At 39.1% G+C, this 23,459-nt stretch overlaps 1 protein-coding gene across 3 annotated transcripts; it reads right to left on the bottom strand.

Annotated features, from left to right (window-relative positions):
- Nucleotides 1–225: 225 nt before the first annotated feature.
- BAG3 (BAG cochaperone 3) lies at nucleotides 226–23,218 on the bottom strand. 3 transcript variants are annotated; one of them, XM_081329290.1, is made up of 5 exons: nucleotides 22,925–23,218; nucleotides 5,260–5,607; nucleotides 2,394–2,753; nucleotides 1,453–1,591; nucleotides 226–1,392 (listed from the first exon to the last, which is right to left on the bottom strand). In XM_081329290.1, the coding sequence occupies exons 1-5, from the start codon at nucleotides 23,105–23,107 to the stop codon at nucleotides 770–772; spliced, it is 1,653 nt and encodes a 550-aa protein (XP_081185416.1). In that variant the 5' UTR covers nucleotides 23,108–23,218; the 3' UTR covers nucleotides 226–769. The 3 variants fall into 3 exon arrangements, with proteins under 3 accessions (XP_081185416.1, XP_081185417.1, XP_081185415.1); XM_081329291.1 differs by having other exon boundaries at nucleotides 226–1,420; nucleotides 1,481–1,591; XM_081329289.1 differs by having other exon boundaries at nucleotides 227–1,591.
- Nucleotides 23,219–23,459: the final 241 nt, after the last annotated feature.

The following is a 23,459-nucleotide window of genomic DNA, read 5'->3' as shown; positions in this document are numbered from 1 at the left end:
CCTCACTTACCATATTTAATTAGGCTGGGTATAATTTGGCTGAAATATGGTTCAGCCTATTGAATGGAAAAGTAACTGCTTGCTATATTTCTGTATTTTTAGTGCAACTAATGTTGAGATTGTTGAACTCTGAATATTTTACTTGTTCACTTGAACCTTTCAAGAAGTTCAGGATTCTCTATATGTAAATTTGAAAAATCATGAACTTACATTTACAAAGGAATATTTATTTTAGAAGCAAACAATGTACAGTCATCTAATTTATTAACCACACAGGTTCATCAGGCTTCTACAGTCTGTTTTATTTCTTTTCTCATTTAAAATATAGCATTGAAGTTCTCAATACAGTACATATAAATATCCCTACAGTTTCTTAACACACTTTTCAGACATCATTAAAGTGCCTAATAATGAAAACATTTTCCCTAAGAGTGTCTTTTTTTAAAAAGGCTGTCTTATTTAGATATACATAAGTAATGATTTTATGAAAGTAACTCTGCTAGCTGAAATTGACTGAAATCATTTTTCACTCGTGTTGAATTGAAAGCAGTCATTTTACAAGGTATTTTTCAAACACATTATTTGAGCAAGATACAGAATATAAGCTAAACATTATTTTTATGCACCCCTTTTTGCCCCCAACTGTTTTCCGTGATCCAAGCTGTTGATTAAAAACCAACTGGTGCAAAGCTCTGGAAATGCATGCAAGTTAAAATTTGTTTAACACACATTTAATTTAAGGAGTCCAAGGACTAAGTTTTGCCTGTCTTTATGGTTCAGCCACAGTTTTAGCTGTGCAACTTTCTTTAGCAAGATTTGAGACTATTTCTTCTTTAGATTCAGGTTGTTCCATTTCTATTTTGATTTGCTCCTTGGCACTTTCATTATTTATATCCTTAGCAAGATTTTCCACCATTGGATCAATCTCCATTTTTTTCTGTGACAATGGACTACTTTCAGGCAAAGATGACTGAAATCCATCTCCTTGAGTGATCTCTGGAGCATCCTCTGCTTTCTGTTCATGTCTTTCCAATATTTTCTGGACTTTTCTTACACCATCTCTCCTGGCCTGCCGAACATCTGCACGACCCTCAGGGTCCACAGAGTCCAAAGCTAACAGCTCTTTGGTCAAGTACTCTTCTATCCATAGGTACTTTTTGTCATTTTTCTTTCCTTGAAAGGAATCAACTTCCTGCTCTAGGATCTGTACCCTATTTAGAATAGCTTCAACTTTCAAGACCCCTGGATGTTTCTGAGGCTCTTCTGCTTCTGAAGTCTTCTCTGATTCATGTTCCTGTGGTAAAGGTCTCTCTTCTATTGGAACAACTTTAACAGGGCACGGAATCTTCTTATCAACATGTTCTACTGTAGGAAATGGTACCTGCTGGGGTGGCTTAGTGTCTACATCTGGACATATGACCTGAATGGGAGAAAATGGTATCTGCTGGGGTGACTTAGTATCTACATCTTTACGTATGACTTGAATGGGAATACTTTGAGCAGGACTTTCTGTTGCAGGTGAACCAGCCTTGTTTTTAAGCTTAGTATCAGGTGGCAGAGGTGGCGGTGCATCTTCAGTTGGCACTTGTTGCTGAGAAAGAGGAAAACAAGCTGCTTATTATTAGGAAATGCAAATTAAGAACATGTACAGGAGTTGAAACTTAGAAATAATTATAATGACAAGTTCAACATTTCCAGAATCGCGGAAATCATTCAGTAAAAGGTGCCATGTATGCACTGAGAACAAAAGTAACAAGCCAGAATTATGATGAAAAAGAAATAACAAAGAGAAAAGGCAACAGGAAAAAAAATCCTGTTGTTGAAAAAAATTCAGAACAAAACAAACTATGAGAAAAGGTGTAGTAACAGAATACTAGTAATATGTCCTATTACTTCTTCAAATACTAGTTACTACTTAATAGAGCTATATGTCAGATCAAATGCTTTATATCAGAAGAGTCTTAGGTTCAAATCCAGTTATCTCTATGTAGCATTAGGAAAATACTACCAGTCAGCATTGATAGTAACCAATACAAACCAGTAGTCTGGCTCCATATAAGACAGTTTTCTGTAACCCTAGGCCTTAATAATAAAAGATTATTATTACAATTCTCAGAAGGTTCTCCTGAACAGAAAGAACTAACTGCAAAATTCTCTTTATTATTCCTATTCCATAACCAAATGCAAAAGTTTCCAGACAGAAGAGACTCATAAAATGGTTATGGTATGGCTCAGGTAATCATAAATTTCCAGAAAAATAGAATTTTATTTTTTAATGTAATATCCTTAGTCTGTCAAAAGATGATTATGGTCTTTGTCACTACTCTTATATATGAGTAATGACTTCAACATAATTAGCTAAAGAGGGGCTTGTAGAAGCTCACTGTACTTACTTGAGGTTTGACTGACTGTAGTCTGATTGGTGTTGGTGACTGGATTCTTCCTGGTGAACTTTCACGACTTGCTGAGCCTCGCTGTGACACTCTGAATGGGGACTGTGCCCGCTGTGGCTTCTGATCCAAATCATCAACTTGAATTTTATGGTATACTGGTTGATGAGGTGGGTAGTCACTTGGCTGGGCTGGGCAAGGCATCTTCTGTGCCTGATGATAGACTTGTGATGGCTGCCTTGGGACATTTCCCTCATGGATCACAGGGATGGGAATATATCCTCGAGGGAGCTGATGACTTCCTGAGCTATGCCTACTGGAAGACTGAGGGGAAATTGTTGGCGATTCTGAAGATGGAGATCGCTGGAGGAAAAGCAGTTATCAGATTTAGTTGCCATGTTCCAAGAAACAAACATTTCAGATAAGGTTGTTAGCTTCTAATCACATACTAAACCCAACCTATTTACTAATAGCTATATATGCCGTTTTGAAAAGTTTAAAGATAAATCATTGTCCCAATAGTTTAATATTATTTAAAAGTTAGAAAGGATCTCATTAATGTGTTGAAACAATTTATTTGGCAGTGTTTTAATCATTAAAAATATCCTTAAGAAAAATATTCTTATTGTTTATAAATATATACCCAGTTCGTTAGGTGGTTAATAAACAAAGTTGGAAGATTTAACATCATAGACTGAGAATGTTTTGATTCAGCAGACAGCATTCCTGTAAGTATGGAATAGCTAAAGGCATCATGCTACAGAAACCAATATGATGTTTGACAGAATTTAGCAATTCACTCAAACCTTGTCCCTCATGGCTTCTTATGCGAAGCAGGGTGGGGAGGTCTGGTTGGATCTAGTAAGTAACAAATTTCTTTCTTTGAAAGATTGATTCCATCCCTTATTAAAAAAAAGGCCTCAGTGAGATTAGAAGATCCACTGATATTTCTAGATCTATTTTAACCAGGGTTTAAGACCTGGTTTGGACAATGAAGCTTCCTTGGTTACACTGTAAAATATTTGCCAAGAGAAAGACAGGGTTATGTCCCTATTAATTCTCTGGATTTCTCACACATTTCTGATATGATTATGGTATCTTTCTGTGGAGGATATCTCAACTAAAAGTGGATACGAGAGTTTTGCCATGGTTTCACTCATTCCTGGAAGGCCATCTCCAGAAGGTGGTGAGTATAATTCTGCTCAATCTCGTGGGATTTAAATCGTGGGATTTAACAGGATCTTTTACACAAATATCTATATGAAATGTCTAACAACTGTATATATAGAATGAAGCATCATCCACATGCTGATGATATGCACCTCCATATCATCTGATACCGATAGTCCTCACTAACTGCAATAACACAAACCCATAAGTCTGTTGTTAAGCAAAGCAACAGTAAAATGAAAAACTCATGATTTATTATGTCAGTTCATCACTTCTAGCTGCGACTATTAAATTAATCACTACAGATCATTAATTGCAACTTCATATAAATGGGACTTGCAATATCCTTGCTGGCTTGCCTGTTGACTCAGCTTTGAAGCTTGCAAATGGCAATTACATGACAGCAAGACACTGTATCCATTGCAAATGCACACTATTACCAAAACCCAGATTGCAATTGTGTAACATCAAGACACTGAAACAGACACAACTTTGAGGAACAGACGTAAGTCTCCTTGTTCAACATCATCTTATCTTGAAAGGCTGCTGAACAAGTGGTTGGTAAGCAAGAACTACCTGAATAGAGGAGGCAGATGAAATATTAAAATATTAAATCTCTAGATGAGATGGACGGCACACAGAATGAATGAATGATGAATGAATAATCCTTTATTTATTTATTCAGCATATTTCCTGGACCTGCAGGCTCTATTTACAAGCATTCATGCCTTGGTTGCTTCTCACTTGGGTAAGTGCAATTGTATATGAACTGCCCTTAAAGATCACTTGGAAATTACAATTGGTCTACTCTACAATATGACTACTCAAGCATTTAAAGGTGTACCTCATTATTCCTATGTGGCACCTATGTTTTATGAGCTGTGGGTTTCCGAGTGCAATTCAGGGTGCAAAGGATTTCTTTGCTTCAAAAAAGAACTGAAAACCTGCTTTTCACACAGACCATGGTATTCATGGGCCAAGATATTTTTGATCCCTATGTATTATTTGATTGATTGATTAAGACCAAATCCAGAACTGGAAAATAGGATGACAAAAGGATAATGGAATAACCAAGGCTAACCATTGTACCAACCATTTCAAAACCATTTATTCATTCGTTCATTCACAGGTTCATCTCATCTCATAATATAGTTCCTCTCAAGGAAAGAATTACACCATCAAAACCTTATGGAAAGCCAATAGGATCAGGATCATCCCAATCCTGGAATTACTGAAGCTGTTTCTTTAATTGTGTTTAATTTTATCCTTTTTGCATTCTGCTTGTTTTTACTCAGTTTTTATCATAAGCCTCCTTGAATATTCTTTTATTTACCACCCGTATAAATCTAATAAATAATAGCAACAAAGTGAACCTGGTCTAAATAAGACCAAAATGCTCTCTGCAGATGGTTTAACTGTCAAAACAAGTGTTCAAACTGATCTGGAAAGGGACCTCCCAAAGGACCACATCTATAACTTGGGAAAAGTATGTTTGTGTTGTGTTTATAGTAATGTGCAATGCTCTTCCTTCAAAACTGACCCAAACGCAACACTAGAAATTAACACCTTTGAACAAAAGCCATTTGCATAAAAGTACTTATAATTCAATATACAGAAGAATAAATGGGGCCATTATATTATCATTTTCATAATGCAACAATTCTAGCATAAATCCGGCCAAATACTGCTGCAAACTCACCTCAGATCCTGAGGACTGTATTTGGATCGGGGTTGCTGCTGGTTGTGCACATGGCTTCTCTGTCTGGGCAGCTTCTGCAAGCCCTCTAGCTGGAGATTGTGAACGGATAAAGCTTCCTCTTGGAGATGATGGGGCCCGAACTTGGGTAGGAATGGTTTCTGCCTTGACACGCTGAATGCCAGGCTGATAGCCAGAATTGTATGAGTAATGCTGTCTGTTTTCTGCACCTTCATGTACAACTGGAATTGGAATATAACCAGCACGAAGCTTTGGATATCCCACGTTTCCATCTCGGATTTGGGCTTGATTCACACTATTTCGAGATGGGCCATTTGCTGACACACTTTCCTAGACAAACAGATTATACAGTGCAGATTTAGAAATTAAGATTTTTAAAATTCAAGACATACAATTTCTAAGTTACGTAACTCCAGCAGGAGACTAAAGATTCTTTAGTCATTGTGTTTGTTCATTTGTTTGATTTATGGACTCAGAAGCTCAAAGTAGCATGTACAGCGCTCCTTATGTTTTCAGCAAAAACCCAGTGGAATCAGTTTCACTGAGAGACAGACTGGCTCAGAGTCATGCAATGTGCTTCTAGACCAAGGCTGGACTCGAACACCTATACCTGCAAATCAGTAACTATATGAACTACATATGGTGATTAAGATAAAACATATTTCATAGCTTTTCTGATGGGTTTCATGATAGCTCAAGTCAGGCATTCTAAACATAGTTGACAATTTCTGGTCCATTAATAGTATGCTTTTACTATATTATCCATATTTAACATTAACGATTAAAATACTTTAAGACACTTAGAAGGCAATAACTGGAATGATTTACAGTCTTAACATATTACATGTGTTGCACTAGTCCTTTAAAGGCAGAAAATTATGCTAAAACACATCAGACAGGCAGTAGAGTATCCTTATTATATTATGGGCCTTCTCATTATTTTATAAAGTTTAAAATTATACTCAAGAAACCAAATCTTGCACAGAAATATACTAGAATTAATTTTTTTGAATCTCCAAGCCAAGTTAGAACGTATACCTATCTGAATTGCTGTCTCTGTCAGAAATCACTAAATTAAATGGGTCAGAAATCTGAGCAGCAACAGCTTTCAATAATCCTAAAATAAATCTCTGTTTTAGCTGCACTTCTCTTGCCTGGGGCAATAGGAGAAATATTGATTATATAAAGAATGAAGTGTTTGTTTCTCTCGGAACTGAAGCCCCTTCCACCACTCATTTCTCAAGATTGGGCTCAAAATTACAGCATGCTAACATATCAAGGGGATATACAGAAATCTACAGTACCATTCTGTTTTAATTTGCAGATGAAATGGGTGACTTTCAGAGCTATTGTGTATTTAAAACACAGGAAATATTTGTCACATCCCAACAGTAATGCAAACCTGCATGTTATTTTCTGGCTTATGAAAAAGTCTGAAGTTGCAACAGCACTAAGGCAGTGATTATTACTGCAAGTGCATTGGGCTTTGGAAGTGCTATGTAACTGCAGCAATAATTTCATTTTTAACTTGAAGATCAAGATTGACCCAAACTTTTGCCAAAACATGGACAAATACTGGAAACCAAGAGAAAGGCAACGTTCTGAAAAACAAAGGTAGCCCCAAATTGTTGACTCTCAGCTACAACTATAGGTAGTCCTCAACTCACGACCCCAATTCAGCCCAAAATTTATGTTGCTAAGTGAGACATTTGTTGAGTGAATTTTGTCCCATTTTATGACCTTTCTTGCCATAGTTTTTAAGTGAGTCACTGTAGTTGTTCAGTTAGTAACACAATTGTTAAGTGAATCTGGCTTCCCCATTAACTTTGTCAGATGGTCAGAAATGGTGATCACGGGACCTCAGGATACGTTAGTTGCCAAACATCTGAATTTTGATCATATGATCATGAGGGTGCTGTAATGGTCGTAAGTGTGAAAAACAGTCATAAATCACTTTTTCCAATGCCATTGGAACATTGAACAGTCACTAAATGAACTGTTGTAAGTCAAGGACTACCAGTATCGTCCTGCACCATTATTAAAGGTTGTAGTCTCATTTCCAATAAACCAGTAAAATTATACTCTTCTGGACTAATTGTAACTGATTTTCATCAGAGAGTATTCGCAAAGATTAAAGCATTAAAGAACTAAGTAAATCTCTGTTGGACTGGAAGCAAAAAAATCTCCAAGTTTTTTCTTTTTCTTTTTTGTTCCAAAAAAGCAGAAAAGTAGAGGGAGGGAGGGAGAATGGATCAGATGGTACAATACTAGAAACATTACAGTGGTAGCATTGATAGTTGACTACAACAAATTGTTACTAATTGGTTGCTTAATGCTTTCTGCATTCATTTAAAAGCATTAACTATAATGTAGTTTAAAGCATTTAAACTAGCACAGCCTTCTCCAACTTAAGTCACATTCAGATCAAGATGAACAGTTGTGTTTGCTAAGGATTACGGAAGACAGTAACAAATTCAATAACAAATGGAAAACAATAACAGTTGTGTTTAATAGGAGATAAATAGTTGTGTTTGCTAGGGATTATGGAAGACAGTAACAAATCTAACAAATCTGTAGGGCACTGGTCTGTACGACTAGCCAACATTAAACATAGTTATAATTTCTGCATATTCATTTCAGTAAACATAAACCATAGTTGAAGCAAACATTTGCTCTTTTAAGTGAATGTTTGGGGAATCGAAAGGTAAATGAACACAAAATTATTAATCCTCTCTTCTGCAGTTTCTCTTGAAATTTCATTTCTAGTACCATTATATTCTCATATATTCAAATAGATATGGGAAGGTACGGAAAGAAAAAACCAAACAAAAACTTGCAAACATCAGGAAAAAATAAAAATAAATGTGTATCTTTTATCTGTCATGTCTGAAAAAGGAAAATTGGCTATGATAGTCCACGATAAAATTAACAGCATAAAAATATTTCAAATACCAAAATGAACAGGACATAAACAGAGGACAATGTTCTTTTTAATGCTATTTAAAGAATGCCATTGGCAGTGGAAACAGATGGATCCATTTAATATCAAAGTAGGGATTTATCAGCTGCAGTAATGTGAATGTGTGGGGTGAAGTTTGGAAGGAAGGGTAGGTAGATCAAAAGAAAAAAGAAATCAGAAAGAATGGAAGATAAATGCTGCAAGCTTGTAATATGATATTTAGACTGTGAACAGGATAGAAGCAGAACTTTATACAAAAGATTCTCCTCCTAAGTCCTCTAATGAAGCTCTTCCTGCAGTGGTAATTCTATTTTGGGAATCACATTCTAGATGAATCCTCCAGTGAGATCAGATAGCAACTACTGCTCTTGCTCATAAAATATCATTCAATTATGCAAAGTATAATAAATAAAAAAATAAATACCACTGTATAAACCAATTTACATTGCTGCCCAACTAGCACACAGGTAACGTCTGGCAGCTTATGATATTAAAAACCCTCAAAATAAAAAAAACATAACCCCCACCCCCACAGCAACAATCCAAAATCTTCCTGAGAATATCAAATACCAGGTCTGTGCAATTTAAAGTAATGAAACCCCACTATGACATTTACAATATATGAAAATGCAGCAAACATGCCTTTTAAAGTGACAATTGGGCCATCATATTATATAATTTGATACCATGTCATGCTTTATTAGTATACAGCATTTTCACATTTTGATGCCACTGAATATTTAAGGAAAAAAGTTTCCATAAATTACTACCCCAAGCATTTAGCACAATTTTCCTCTTCTCACAGTGACCCTAAAGTGGAAAGATAATAAGCAATATAGGTTGTCTGAAAAGGTTTGAATTGGCATTTTTCCATAGCATGTAACTGGAAGATCTGGTATTCACATTTAAACCTGTATTAAGATAATTCATTACTTTATTTTCAAAAACTGTCAGTGAACTATATACTATGTATGTCTCTCTGTAAGTAATATGTATTACTAATCAGTGAACTATATACTAGTTCATTGATTAGTAATACATATTACTTAGAGACATATATACACAGATACTAAACATGCACACACACATTAGTATATATATTCATGGTACAAATAAAACAGAAAAGCATATGTACTTCTCATTTAGCAACCACAATTCATTTCTTAAATTGGAAACTACATGGTCGCTAAGCAAACATATGAAAGAGAGATGCTGCACAGATTGCTGCCTTCTCATTTATATCAAGTTCTCTCAGAATGCAAACGAGGCATTACTATCACTCTGGCATGTGTTGTTTGTCAGGCACAGAAATTTGGGCCTAAGTGTGTGCATTGGTCAGAAAATCTTTTATAAAAACTTAATCATCATATTTGTGAACAGTTGCTAAACATGGAATTCCATTAAACAAAAAATGGCTGTACACTATAAATAAAGGAGCCTGGAATAATATGAGATACCTTACATACATAAACCATGACTATTTCCAGTGAGGAGTTTACTACTTACTACTTGCCTAAGTCCAAGGCTTTTTTTTGTCATAGAACGCCCAGAACGGAGTTCCGGCACCTTTTTTGGATGGAACCTTGTAGGATAGGCAAGGTGGGTTGTATGACATGTGTGAGTTCCGGCACCTTTTTCTTCTACAAAAAAAGCACTGCCTATGTCTAACATTGTTTACACAGCAAGAATGGCTCAGTAAGCTAATTTATTAACCAAGGTTCTCTGGATTCTAAATGTGGTACTTTGGTTTAGACTAGAAAATTTGGAATTCACTCTTCCTAAAAAAAATATATACTGGTCCTGCATATTCAGATAAGAATATGGGAGAAAAAAATTGAAAAAAATTATTTCCTGTTGTTTCAAGTACAAATTATTTTTAAAAGTAGAAATACAAAAATGAATAGGAGGCATTCACCAGAAAACACGAAATAATTTTGGCAAAAATTGCCAACATGAAGTTATATTAGAATTTTAGCATTAGAGAGCAATTAAAGAACAAGCAAGCACATTCAAAAGCCAATCTGATGTGGCTAAGGTGTTGGGCTAGACTAGAGAGACTAAGAGACAGTAAATCTTAGTCCTCTCTTAGGTGTATGCAAACTGGCTGATAACATTTGGCCAATTACTCTCCCCCCAACTACCCACCACAGAGGTTGTGGTCATGGGGAAAGTAGGAGGCAAGAGCATTATGTGTAGATTACCTTGAGTTGTACAAAATAAAGGAAAGCTATTACTGCTATTGTTGAAATTTAAAGTGTACCTGAAATGAAATGGAGAAAGACTCTGAGATGGGGCAAAGAAACGCTGCCCAGGGAATGGCGGGATTTGACAGAAGAAGGGGATGACAGAGAATGAGGTGGCTGGATGGAGTCATTGAAGCAGTAGGAGTGAGCTTAGATGGACTCCAGAAGATGGTACAGGAAGGCCTGGAGGAACATTGTCCATAGGGTCGCGATGGGTCGGACACGACTTCGCAACTAACAACAACAACAACCCTTGGTGGAAAAAAGAGGCACAGAAAGGACCCCACCCATCCCCAAGCTTCTCAAGCTGTAAAGCAGGGCTCTGCAACCTGGACAACTTTAAGACTTGTGGACCTCAGCTCCAGGAATTCCTCAGCCAGCTGAAGTCCACAAGTCTTAAAGATGTCCAGGTTGCAGAGCCCTGCTATAAAGGATACATCAGCAGATCTGTATGTTTACACCTGCAAGATTCTATTAATGTAGAATCTTTACAATAAAACAGAATTAGCTCATCTAGTTGTGTTTCCTGTCTGGTCTACCTGGGAAATCTGAAATGAATCTTGCAAATCTGAAAGTACAAATCTCCTACCGTCTCCTTTACAGCCTGAGAAGCTAGGGAAGGCCCCTTCTGCACCTCTTTCTCCATCCGTTATGCAGAAGATTCTTGGATGAGAAGAGAAACATCTTCCAAGGAAAAACAAAGTCCAGTTGCCTTTTGAAAAAGCACCCTTGGGACAACCACGATCTGGATGACTGAGAATCTCCACAGACATCTTTCTCTACCCATTATACTATGCCCTCTCTTACCTTATTTATTACCTTATTATTTTGATCTCTTATAATTTGTTGCACATTCTTTTCCCAATCTTCAGATGCTGCTTCACTCAATTTGATGTTATCGCCATATTAAGCTTCCTTTGAAATGTAAATCTATTTACCTTGGAATTGCAGGGAAGCTAAAATACAACATATTTAATATATTCCTTATGTGTGATTATCTTGGGCTTTGTCACCTTTACATTGATACAATACAGGCCTGAGCGTATTTCATTAATCTTGGAAATAATCAGGCCTCGCAAATGCAGGCAATCAGAGATATGAGGGATAGGTGTCTCTCTCTCTCTCTCTCTCTCTCTTTCTCTCTCTCTCTCTCTGTGTGTGTGTGTGTGTGTGTGTGTGTGTGTTACAATTCACTTTTTTGTCAATTTTCAGAATTTCTCTGGCTCCCCAAAGTACGGTAGTACAATTTCTTCCCATTCTGAAGTATAAACTGTAAATGTAAATCCAAAGAAGTTTAAAAAAGAAATTACCAAAATTATTGATAATAGAAAAATATTCCAGGCCTGCTCACATATGTGTCAAAGCCTTTCTCATTTTGTATCCCTTGCCCAGATCCTCTTTGGCTCTTAGCCGCTCCCCAAAATATAAAAGTATCACCTTCACCAAAAGGTTGTTTAAGAATTTGCTAGGATTCCTCCCCTTTCCCCCAGTGTTTCTGTTTGTTTTGTATACATAAAGGAAGAGTTAGAATTAAGTTCATTCCTACTCATTTATTAAAGGTATTTGCCTGAGGCCTAGTGGTAAAAGAATAATCTGAGGAGATGCATGTTAGATAAACAGAATATGCTAGAAGACTCGCTAGAGCAGAATTACAAGAATCATCTTGTTAAAAAAAGAGTATAGGGTTGCTATTGTGAAGTCATCAGTACTGTAGATAAACAAAGGTGCCTCCAGCACAAAATATGCAAGGAAGAAAGAAAAATCCATATTATTTCACCGGAAGAAGTTGCAATTAGATATAAAAATAAAAAATCTGTGAGCCCAATATACAGTAGTTAAAACAATCCTTTTGATAACAGATATAGCTAAATTGACAGTACAAGTTTAATCATAATATATCTAAGTAAATTCACCAAGCATTTCTCTGCAGCAGGGAAGGGAAGGGAAATCTTAATGCCCGTGCTCAGTATTAATTGCCCCTTATGTAGGCTAACTTTCATGTAATCAACCATATTTAAAAATGTACTGGAATGATACAACAGGGGCTAAGTCATATTAGTCGTAGTAATAATAGTAATAGTTTACACTTCACTGATTGTTGATACCATCTACCAACAAATGTTTCCAATATTGGAACTGATTTTTCTCAGTTACCATGATCTAGTATATATTTATGGTGATTCATAGTTTACCTGGAATTATTTTATTCCATGGTAACTGTGTGTAGGACTAGAGCTTGAATTACCGGTATATTAATAGCGGAAGTATAGCATGCCAAAAAAAATGGACATAGAAATTTATGTCAAAGTTAATGCCTACTTGAAGTGTAGGCACTGATGAAAGTTTGGCATGGTAGTTAAGATAGTGGCATGAAAAGCAGGACACTAGATTTGCATTAGGCATGAAAGCCAGCTGGGTGACTTTGGGTCACCTATTCTCACTCAGCCCAATCCACCTCATAGGGTTGTGGTGGGGAAAATAGGAGCAGAAGAATTAAGTATATTTGCCACCTTGAGTTTCATATTAAAAAGGTAGAACAAAAATCTAAGAATAATACAAGGTAGTCCTTGACTTACAACCATTTCTTCAGCAACCATTTGAAGTTATGATGGTCCTGAAAACAGTGAATTAAACTGGCATCTGAAGTTATGACCATTACAGAGCCTCCACTGTCACAAGATCAAAATTCAGGCACTTGGCTGCACACCCACACTTATAACTGCCAGGGCATCTCAACACCTCCCACCTGCTTATCTTCCCCACATCTATGTCCTTTTGACCACCCTGGCTTGTAAGTGGCACTCCTCGGCAACAGCAGCAGGGCTGGTGCTGAAGTACAGGCTTGAGGCTTTCAAGGAGGCTCAATCAACTTCCACTGCCTCCAAGCCAGCCCTAGGGCCACCACTGCCACAGAAATGCCACCTCAAGTCCCACACACAGCCAGACACCCCAGCGCCGCAATGTTCCTGCCACCATGCGTTCCACAGGCCCTGGTGCACTCAGCTGACCTTTGCCATCTTTAACCCGCTGCTGATGAGGCCTGCCCAGCCTGACGCTATGCAAAGAAGTTGCTGGCTGCGCCAGGCTTTCTACCCTAGGCCACTCACCATCTTCTCCAAACCTCAAACACCATTCTCCAAAGCTTTAGAGGTCTTCTGAAGCATCATGAGAATGGAGTGCCTGCCATCCTCAACAGTGCGCCCATTCTCACAACGCCTGGAGAAAATGCCTCGTGTGGCCAGAAGCTGCATCATGAAGGAGCCAGTATAGAAATGTCCCATCAGCAGAAAGAGCAAGAAGATGGTAAACAGGGCAGCGAGGGGCAGGCAGGCTGTGCTGGGCTGCAGCTTTGTGCCATGCGGTTCATGTTTCCCAGAGCATGGCAGATTTGTGCTGCATCGTCAATACATTCTTTGGCATGGTTGGTTTGCGCGGCAGTTCCTGAGGTCTGCAGTGTAAAGCTGTTGGACTAGGCTGGGAGAGTTAACACTTCCAGGGATAGCTATGGCTTTGTGCTGTACAGCTGCAGCTCAGGGGCTTCTTGCAACTCCAGAGCTGCGACGCACCAAGGAGCCCCCAAGTCACAACATATTCTTTTCCCAGCACTCCTGTGCTCAGACACCTGCACCCCGCGCCCTCTTTCCCTGGCTCCATGAGCTCGCACCAAACTGCAACAGCCCCCAACTCACGTGTGGTCGGCGATGGGCTTCCCCCATCCCAGCACCTCTGTGCTCTTACCTGGGACTCCCTCTGCTTCCTGCTTAACAATCCACGTGTCTGGACAACAGGGAGTGCCAGGATTGCCATCACTAAGCAATGCAGTCACATGGCACCCTGCTTTATGATCTCATTACTTAGCAACAGAGATTCTGGTCTCAGCTGTGGTTGTAAGTTGAGGCTCATCTGTGTACATATTACAAGCACAGCACTGACGATGCTGAGAGTACAGATTACAGCGTACCAATTATTTAAGCATACAGTACCTTGAAAAGCTGAGGGTTTCTGAGCTGAACCTTCACAACATTACAGCAATATATAGGCCCATTTTTGTCTCATCCCATTGCCTCATGTACTAAATATGAACCATTTTCCTGGCTAGGGTTTTGTTTGTATAAACAAATGGAACAGATAACTAGAACAGAAGGAGAGGAAGGAATGATAGTGCAACTCCCAGCTGACCCAGTAGCAGGTGTAACCTGGTGTAACCTGTTTTTCTCTCCTAGTAGGAACTATTTAGCTCGTTTAAATTTTGTTTTTGGCACTTTCAGTTCTGATTTCTGGTTACTTATTTTGTTACAGCTAAGCTGTTGATTTATATTGTCTGGCCACATTTAAATGCTTAAATATGCTGATTGGAGAATTTATCAGTTTTCCCTAAAACATTTCAGGAAACTCAATTTGATTTATTAATCATCTGATTTCATGCTATTATCTTTATGGAATCATTTCTGCATTTCTTTTATTTAAAATCCATAAATTTACATAAATTAGACAGTGATGTTATTTTTCCCCTTTAAACACTGGCAACGAGTGCCTGCTCTCAAGGACAAAATGAAGCTTCAAGAAATTCAGAAAAACTATGCACTTTCCTCTGGATAATTTCATTTAAATAATCAAAACAGAATTCAACTCTGAAGGGTGATAAGATCCTACCAGCAGTAGCCCTGAGCTTTCTAAAGCATGTGAAGCCATAGACCCTCCATGCCTATAAATGGAAATTGGATTCAAAGGCTGCATCAGAAGGTGATGAAAGCTGCATAAAGAGAGCTTGCATCACTGCTTGATCTTACTAAACTTAAAAGGAAGTTATTTAAAAAAAAATCTATTAAAGAGCACACAAAACTCTTCAGTTGAAGAGACACACACACGTGCATTTTGTTAATAAAGATGCATCAAGTATACATCTTAAGAGCAAAACAGTGGGTCTCTATATAATTTTAACATTACATGAATCCCAGTACAAGTAGTCCTCAACCTACAACATTATGTTTAGTGACCAAAGTTACATCATCACTGAAAAAATGACTTATAACCATTTTTCACACTTACAACCGTAATGGCATTCCTCTGGTCACGTGATCAAAATTCAGATGCTTGGCAACTGACTCATATTTATGATGGTTGACGTGTCCTGGGGGTCATGTGATCACCTTTTGTAACCTTGACAAGCAAAGTCAGTGCGGAAGCCAGGTTCAATTAAAAATTGTGTTATTAATTTAATGTGCAGTGATTCACCTAACTATGGCAAGAAAAGTCGTAAAATGGGGCAAAACTCAATAAATGTCTCACTTAGCAACAGAAATTTTGGGCTCAATTGTGGTTGTAAATTGAGGATTACCTGTAATAATTCAATGCCAGGGTGGAAATCAATTACAGGTAGTCCTCAACTTACAACCATTTGTTTAGTAACCATTTGAAGTTACAATGGCACTGAAAAAAGTTTCTTATGACCATTTTTCATACTTATGACCACTGCAACATCCCCATGGTCACAAGATGAAATTTTGGGGTCTTGACAACTGGGATCTATTTATGACAGTTGCACTGTGCAAGGGTCATATGATCTCCATTTGTACTTTACCAGCCAGCCTCCAATAAGCAAAGCCAATAGGAAAGCCAGATTTGCTTAACAACCGCATGATTCACTTAGCAGCTGTGGTAAAAAAGGTTGCAAAATGAAGCAAACTCATTTAACAACTGCCTTGCTTAGCAACAAAAATTTGGGGTTTAAATGTGGTTGTAAGTTGGGGACTTCCTGTCACTCAAAACATCTCTTCTCAAGGCTGTTTATTGATTTATGTTCCACTTTTTTCCCTGTAGGGAAATTATATAAAACACTCCTTCAATTTTATCTCTATTAATAATCATATGTGAGACAGGTTGGACAGAGAAAGAATAACTGGCTCAAAGCCACTTAGTAAGCTTCCATTCTGAGATCTGGATCTTTCAAAATCTAATATCCATACATATACGCTATACACTGTATTATACAGATGTGTGAGGTTTAAAGTATAGATCTCAGGCCCATTGTGATGGCTGAAACAAATGTGTGCCACAATAATGGTGTCCATATTTGCCTTAGGATGTGGAAAAGACGATGCAGAAAACACAAAGAGGAAAGCATTTAGTCTTGAACAGTTTCTGGATACCGTCTCATATTATATGAAAGGAAAAGTTGTTGAAAATCAAGATTCTTGTGCAATAGATTTACAAACTTTTACCTTAGAACAAGTGTAGATTTACTGAACTCTTTAATCAAATTAAATCTCTTACTGCAAGGATTACAAAACATATAAAACTGAAGTGGCAGGAGAAATAGGTATTAACCTAAACAAGTCTACATAATGGGAATAAAAAAGGGCAGACACTGGCATGTTTTAAATCTCACAATAAAGACTTGTAAAAAACCCCCATCTGAATAATATCCAACAGAATGCAATATACTAAAAGGCTTTTTCTTTAGAAGATCTAGATACATATTTTAAAAGAAGAAAATAAAAGTTATTATTTCATCTAATATAGTAAGGTGCATTTATCTGGATTATCAGGATTCTTGTATTATAAGCGACGTATAAACTCCTCTTTTTCTACCACTTATGAATCTTTATATAACTTAAATCCATAAGAAACTACAAATAATGGGAGGAGGGAAGGAGCACAATTATTGAACACAGTGGTTTTATTTAAATGGGATGCACAGCATTTTCTACTGATGTTCTGGGAGACCTCTAAAATCTATCAATTACAAGGTTCAGAAACAGCCCAACCTGCTGGTCATATGAACAGAATGCATGTCTGCAATATTTTAATAAACAAATTTGAAAATCAACTAAGCCTTCAATCCCTCGCACTATTTTACCTCTCCCCTATTCCTCCTATGCTGAGTAGAGCACTTGGTACAGTAGTTGATTTTCATGCCAACTGCTGACTTTCAGTGAGAGGAGAAATAAAGCCAGAGAACCTACTAATCCATTATCTTAACTTTTGGGGTCTTTAGACTACAGTAAACCATTTAATTTTTTATTTAAGGAGTGTAAAGACAGTGACCCCCAAAGGTTCATCCATTGGGGCAGAGCAACTTATACTACATGCTCTGTTTAAGGGCTGGAGGATCTTCTATTAATGTGGCTGTGAGAAATCTTTTGCAAAGTGCTGTTTTTGACACTATTCATATTTTAGGACTAGTCCATATTATACTTTGGAAACAATGTGAGGCTACTGCTAAACAGAAGCACTCCACATCACTTGGTTGCAACTGATTGGTGACCATTTTGAGTTAAATTAGATTACAAGATAAGCAATGATAGCTGTGACAACCACAAAAGTCAAAACTTCCCAGAACTAAAATCTTCGTAATGCTGCCAAAAATGTTCTTAGCTTTCAAGTTTTCACAAATGATTCTTCAGGCAAAATAGCTAATGCCAGAATGCAGCAGGTGCAGGAATGGTTCTTATCATAAACTGTAATTCCACAAAAAAAATTTTTCACGGCTTTAACATTTTTGCCTGAGGAATAATAATTTTAACAAATTCAAAAACTTGAAATTGACATTTTGATTAACCTAATAAAAGTATTCTATAAAGTTTTTTTAATTAGGCAAAAGCCTAATTTTTATCATGTTTTATCACGTTAACATCATTTTAACATTTGTTTTAAATAAATTAAGATTTATATCACTTAAGCTATAGTTAATTTGCAGTTTAGCAGCAATTTTAATGTGTGCCCATGACAGCAATGTGTAAGCTGTTCTTACTTTTCAAGTAATTTTTTCTACTACAACCATATGGAATCAGCTAGCACACAAGTCATCTAAAGCCCTTCAAACCATCTTAAGTAAATAAAAAAAACCCAGCAGCTGCAAAAGAAAGAAACAGAGTCATCTACAACAGACAATGTAATGACTGCAAGAACAACTACATAGGACAAACAGGCAGAAAACTGGCAGAACGCATCCATGAACACCAACTGGCAGTCAGAAGGCATGATGAAAACTCTTTAATGTCATAATATGTGGACAGGCGTATAACCATAGTTTCAATTGGGAAATTATGACCATCCTAGACCAAGCCAAATCCAAAAATTTTATTGCTAGGGAATTTCTAAAAGCCTGGTACTATGACAAATTAGCCACAGATAGACATAAACAATATTAATAGACTATGCAAAAGAGACAATCAACAAGCCAAAATGGAAACAAAAAGACCTAAGCAATCAGCACCCAAATGAGCACAGATTAAGTCCAACATCAGACCAACAGTCAAGTAAACAATATCCCAAACAAGGAACTGCCAAAGAAGCCAACAGTAAACAGCCCTAAGAACCTCTAAGACAGGGGTAAGCAACCTCGGCTCTTTTATGACTCATGGATTTCAACTCCCGGAATTCCTGAGTCAGCTGACTCAGGAATTCTGGGAGTTGAAGTCCATGAGTCATAAAAGAGCCGAGGTTGCCTACCCCTGCTCTAAGACCACACCCACCAGCACTGACAGGGCAAGACACTAGAACAGACATGTCAAACTCGTGACATCACACAGCATATCGGGACGGTTTTGCCATTGCCGGCAATGGGGTGGGCGCGGCTTCCGCATGAACCGTCTGGCCCGCAGGCCGGCAGTTTAACACCCCTGGCACTAGAATATAAACTGAGAGCAAACACCACTCCTCACTAGCACTGATGGTGTTACCTAGTTTGGGTAAAGAAATGTCTGCAAGAAAACAAGCAAGCTCAGAGAGCACCAAGGAGCCCATTTAGAAAGTGATAGTCATCTAAATTGTTTTAAAGAATAATGGTTATTTTCTGCTATTATATTTTATATCTTTCCAACTATCAACACTGTGCTACATTTAATATTCAGGCAGGAAGCTCTTTTCCAGAACATCTAGAACCTTTTTAAGAACTAAAGTTATTAGCTGACAGTTTTGTTCAGGCAAGACATTTAAGTATCTTTAATTAAAATTTTGAGGATCTGCCAGGGCCAACCCTACCATTAAGGAGAAGAAGAAGTTTCCCTCAGGCAAGATGCTGAAGAGCTGTTTGTCCTGAATTCTAAACTATTTAACATTTGTTGAAACAATTCTTTGTATTATATGACCCCAAAATCAGATAGGAAAAGGATGCTTAATGCAATGCTCTGCCCCCCCAACCTTTTTGGGTGCCAGGGACCGATTCTGTAGAGGGCGGTTTTTCTGCAGGCCAAGAGTGCATGGTTTCACATGCTACCTGGATCCAGCGCATGCACAGATGGGGCTTTGCTCACTTGCGTGGCCTGGTTTCTGGCGGGCCATGGACCGGCGGGGACTGGGGAGCCCCATCTAATATAGAGATAGTTGGCAGAAACATATGCTTGCATAAATTGTGTTTCCCCTACTGCTACTTCCTAATCTGTCCCTATGAAGATTAAAGATGTTATCCTTCTGTACCCCGGAAAGAAGAAGTCAGAGAGTAAGATTCCCCCAGTTTCATTTCTCCCCCACTCACCCGTAGAATATAGTCACCCGTCATTCTCCCTAATGTGGGGTGGGGCAAGTCTAGACAGATGCTCAGAATGGTAGGTTTCATCACTGTTAAATTAGCAGGGTGGATGGCTGCATGGGATGAGGCAGAAGATAGTACCTTCAAGAGCTTACGTTTTGTGTGACCCATCTTCTATCAAGTTATTTCTGAACACCGTGCACAGCTTCTGACAGAGCACTAACCCATACCTACAAATGCTCTGAGAGATGACATAGTGAAGTAGTGACAATGGAGTGACAATACAATGGAGTGACAATACTTGAAGAATGTGACCAAGGAAACTAGTTTTAATCTTTTGGCAGCACCCAAAAGTATCAAATACAAAGCCACCAAGTGCATATAATGACACCAAAGGCAGAATAGAGCAGGGAATCTGTCTCTCTCTTACACTCACACACACACACACACACACACACACAAAAATACTTGGCCAGACCTCTGTGGGGTTGTTTGTTTGTTCCGAAGGAGCACAAAACCTGTGATGAACCTGATAGAGACAGAAGTAGCGTACCTTAGTGGGAGAACTAAGTTTAAATTGACTTTATGTGGATTACAAGCAGCACTTAACACTTGCTTAAAAAAAAGGCCCATTACTGCCTCAGAATAGCATAATACCCATATTTATAAAGAGTTTACCCAAACCTGGTAAACTCCAGTTATAAGTTCCAGATAGGAATTTGGCAAGCAGATGCCTCCAAGAAACCAAGGATCTGGTCTCTCTAGCACCCCAAGACAAATGGCCATGAAGAGAAGGTCCCAGGGTTTAAAAGAAAAGCAGCCATGCTAATATCAGCCAGCGTATAGGAATGAACTGGGTAGATTACAACTCCTAACTATTTCAGCCACCTCTATCGTTTTATAGAATGTCAGACAATATACACTGTCAAAACTGTATTGGAAAAAGAGAAAACATTATTTTACAACTAGAACAGCTCAAAGATATTAAGTCACCTGAAAGAGATGTTGATGAGGGATCGAGGAAAAAACTTCAATTAAACTACTTTATACAGAATAGTGAGAATGCCATATTTTCAGCAAAATCTTTTGGGATAGGAAAGCCAAAATAGCAAATTATTAGAATTATAGATGAAGTGTACAAAATATGTTACCTCTAAAGCATCTATGGAGAACCTTTTGGGCTCCGCATGTCAAAAATTCAGAAAATGCCCAACTTGATTCTCTGGCATGTAACAGCCCTCCCCCCAACAGAGGAGAAACACTTCTTTAATTTTTTTTAAAAAATATAGTCCAATCATGTGGTGCTATGTATACAAAGAAAAATCCAATAATTACAAAAATGAAAAACAAGTAGAGCAAAGTCATTTTCGCAGCTGTGTTTTTGAGAGCAGTACTTGAGTGTTGGTGTTACCCTAAATGGTGTAGTGTCTCATCTTTGACACGTGTCACAAGTTCGCCATCACTGCTCTAAAATGAACACCAGCAATTAATTATTTTAAAATCTAATCATTATTTTGCATTGAGTTGTCAAATTTTCTCTTTCATACTATTCACTGGATTGTATTTAACCAATAAGCAGTAGGGCAGAAATGGAACTAAAGTAAGCAATTTATGTTGCAGAAAACAATAAGAGAAACAATGATAGAATTTTAAAGGAGGAAGAGGTGCAACCTTATGAACTATTTAAGAAGTATCCTCTTTTTTTTCTACCTGTCTTTTTGAAATTAGAAAAGTAATGAAGCTTTCCCCAGGATGTCTTAGAACCCGTATCAAAAACGGATACCTACAAAAATTTACATTTAAGGATAGCAAACTAAATCGAGCCTCCATTATCCCAAGACAAGTCTGTTAAAACCACATTGTTGGGGTCGGTGGGTTGGGTGGGTGGGGAAGACAACTTTCGTTCGTTCTTGTACAGCCAGGCTAATTACGTTCGCCTCTTCACAGATCGAGACGGACTTCGCCAACTTTAAATAAACGTCGCAACGACGAAGTATCAAATGATTTAGCGCACAAAAAACGGGGGGGGGGGGAACGACTGCAGTGCGTCAGAGACAAAAGCCAGCTCTTAGCCTCACTGCATAGCCATGTAAGTCGGGGCGGGGGAGGCAGCGAGGACAGACTTTTCCTGGCACTGCCCCACTGCATCTTATTGCTCCCAGCGCCCCAGGGAAGGAAGTGCGCGGCCCCTGTCCTTCAAACGGTGCCAGCCGGGAGCTGCAGCAGGCCTGCCGTTCTCACCTCCCCACTTTCCCCCTGCCCTGAATTGAAGGCCGTTAACTTTATCTCTGGAGTCACCACCCCAATGCCATATATACTGAGAAAAACTCTCGCACCCGACACAGGCCGTCTCCCTGGAAGCAGGGGTCTTCAAACTTGGCCCTTTTATGACTTGTGGACTTCAACTCCCAGAATTCCTCAGCCAGCTTTGCTGGCTGAGGAATTCTGGGAGTTGAAGTCCACAAGTCATAAAAGGGCCAAGTTTGAAGACCCCTGCCCTGGAGGAATGTCCCTCCTCACGTACACACCCAAGTCTGGAGAGCGGAAACTCTGTGTGTGTGTGTGTGTGTGTGTGTGTGTGTGTGTGTGTGTGTGTGTTGTCCTTAGCCCCAGCGCTGGGCGTCGGAAAGAAGACTCGGCTTTCCACTGACCTCCCAAAAACTACTCTGCAGAGCACACGCGTCCCTTCCCCCTTCCCACTAGAGCTGCCGTGTCCAGGGAAATATTCCCTCCGTCCCCAACGTACACGCGAACCACGGAGCGCACAGCAAGAGGGGCGAACTATTCAAAAGTCACGGAGAGGACAGAAGCCCGAAATACCCAGGCTCTCTACCTTAACGAGACGGCAGGACGGGAAGCCAAGAGCGAGGGCTCCACGTCCTCGGTCGATCCCCTCCACTCCTCCGTCCCAACAAACGCCGGCTTTCCCACCGCCAAGGAAAAAAAAACAATCCACGTAACCCGTGGCAGTACCTTCAGACGGTCCTCCTGAAGGCGCGGGTCATTCCAGGTGGTCGTGCGGCTGTTATGATCCACAAAGAAAGGCCAGCCGGTCTGAGGGTCTATCTTCACCTCCCAGCCCGGAGGCAGGGGCTCCCGCTCGCCGCCTCCGGCCTCCACCTGCATCCGCGTGGGGGACTGAGCAGCTGCGCTCATGCTGCGCGCAAGAGAGGAGGCGAGGCGCAAAGGCTCGAGGAAGGAAAGCCGGGAAAGAAACGCCAACCGTCGCTTAGGTCACCCACTGGATTTAAGCGAGGCAGCTCTTGCCGGCCGGGCACCTTTATCCAGAGGGAGGAGACACAGAAGTGGGTGGAAGTATCTGGAAATAGCAGTTCCGCGCCAAAGAGGAGGGGAAGGTGGAGGAGCAGGCGACGTAGGAGGAGAGACGCGGGGCAGCTGCCTGGCTAGAAACTTCTGGGCGCCTCTAGCGCCTTTGGATAGCCGGAGCGGGAGCTCCTCATTTGAGTCATTCTTCCTTGCCGCCATTATTCAGCCGCGTTATCAGTTA

Source organism: Vipera berus (assembly GCF_964194415.1).
Source record: "Vipera berus genome assembly, chromosome: 5".
Lineage (NCBI taxonomy): Eukaryota > Metazoa > Chordata > Lepidosauria > Squamata > Viperidae > Vipera > Vipera berus.
This window is presented reverse-complemented; position numbering and strand designations above follow the sequence as displayed.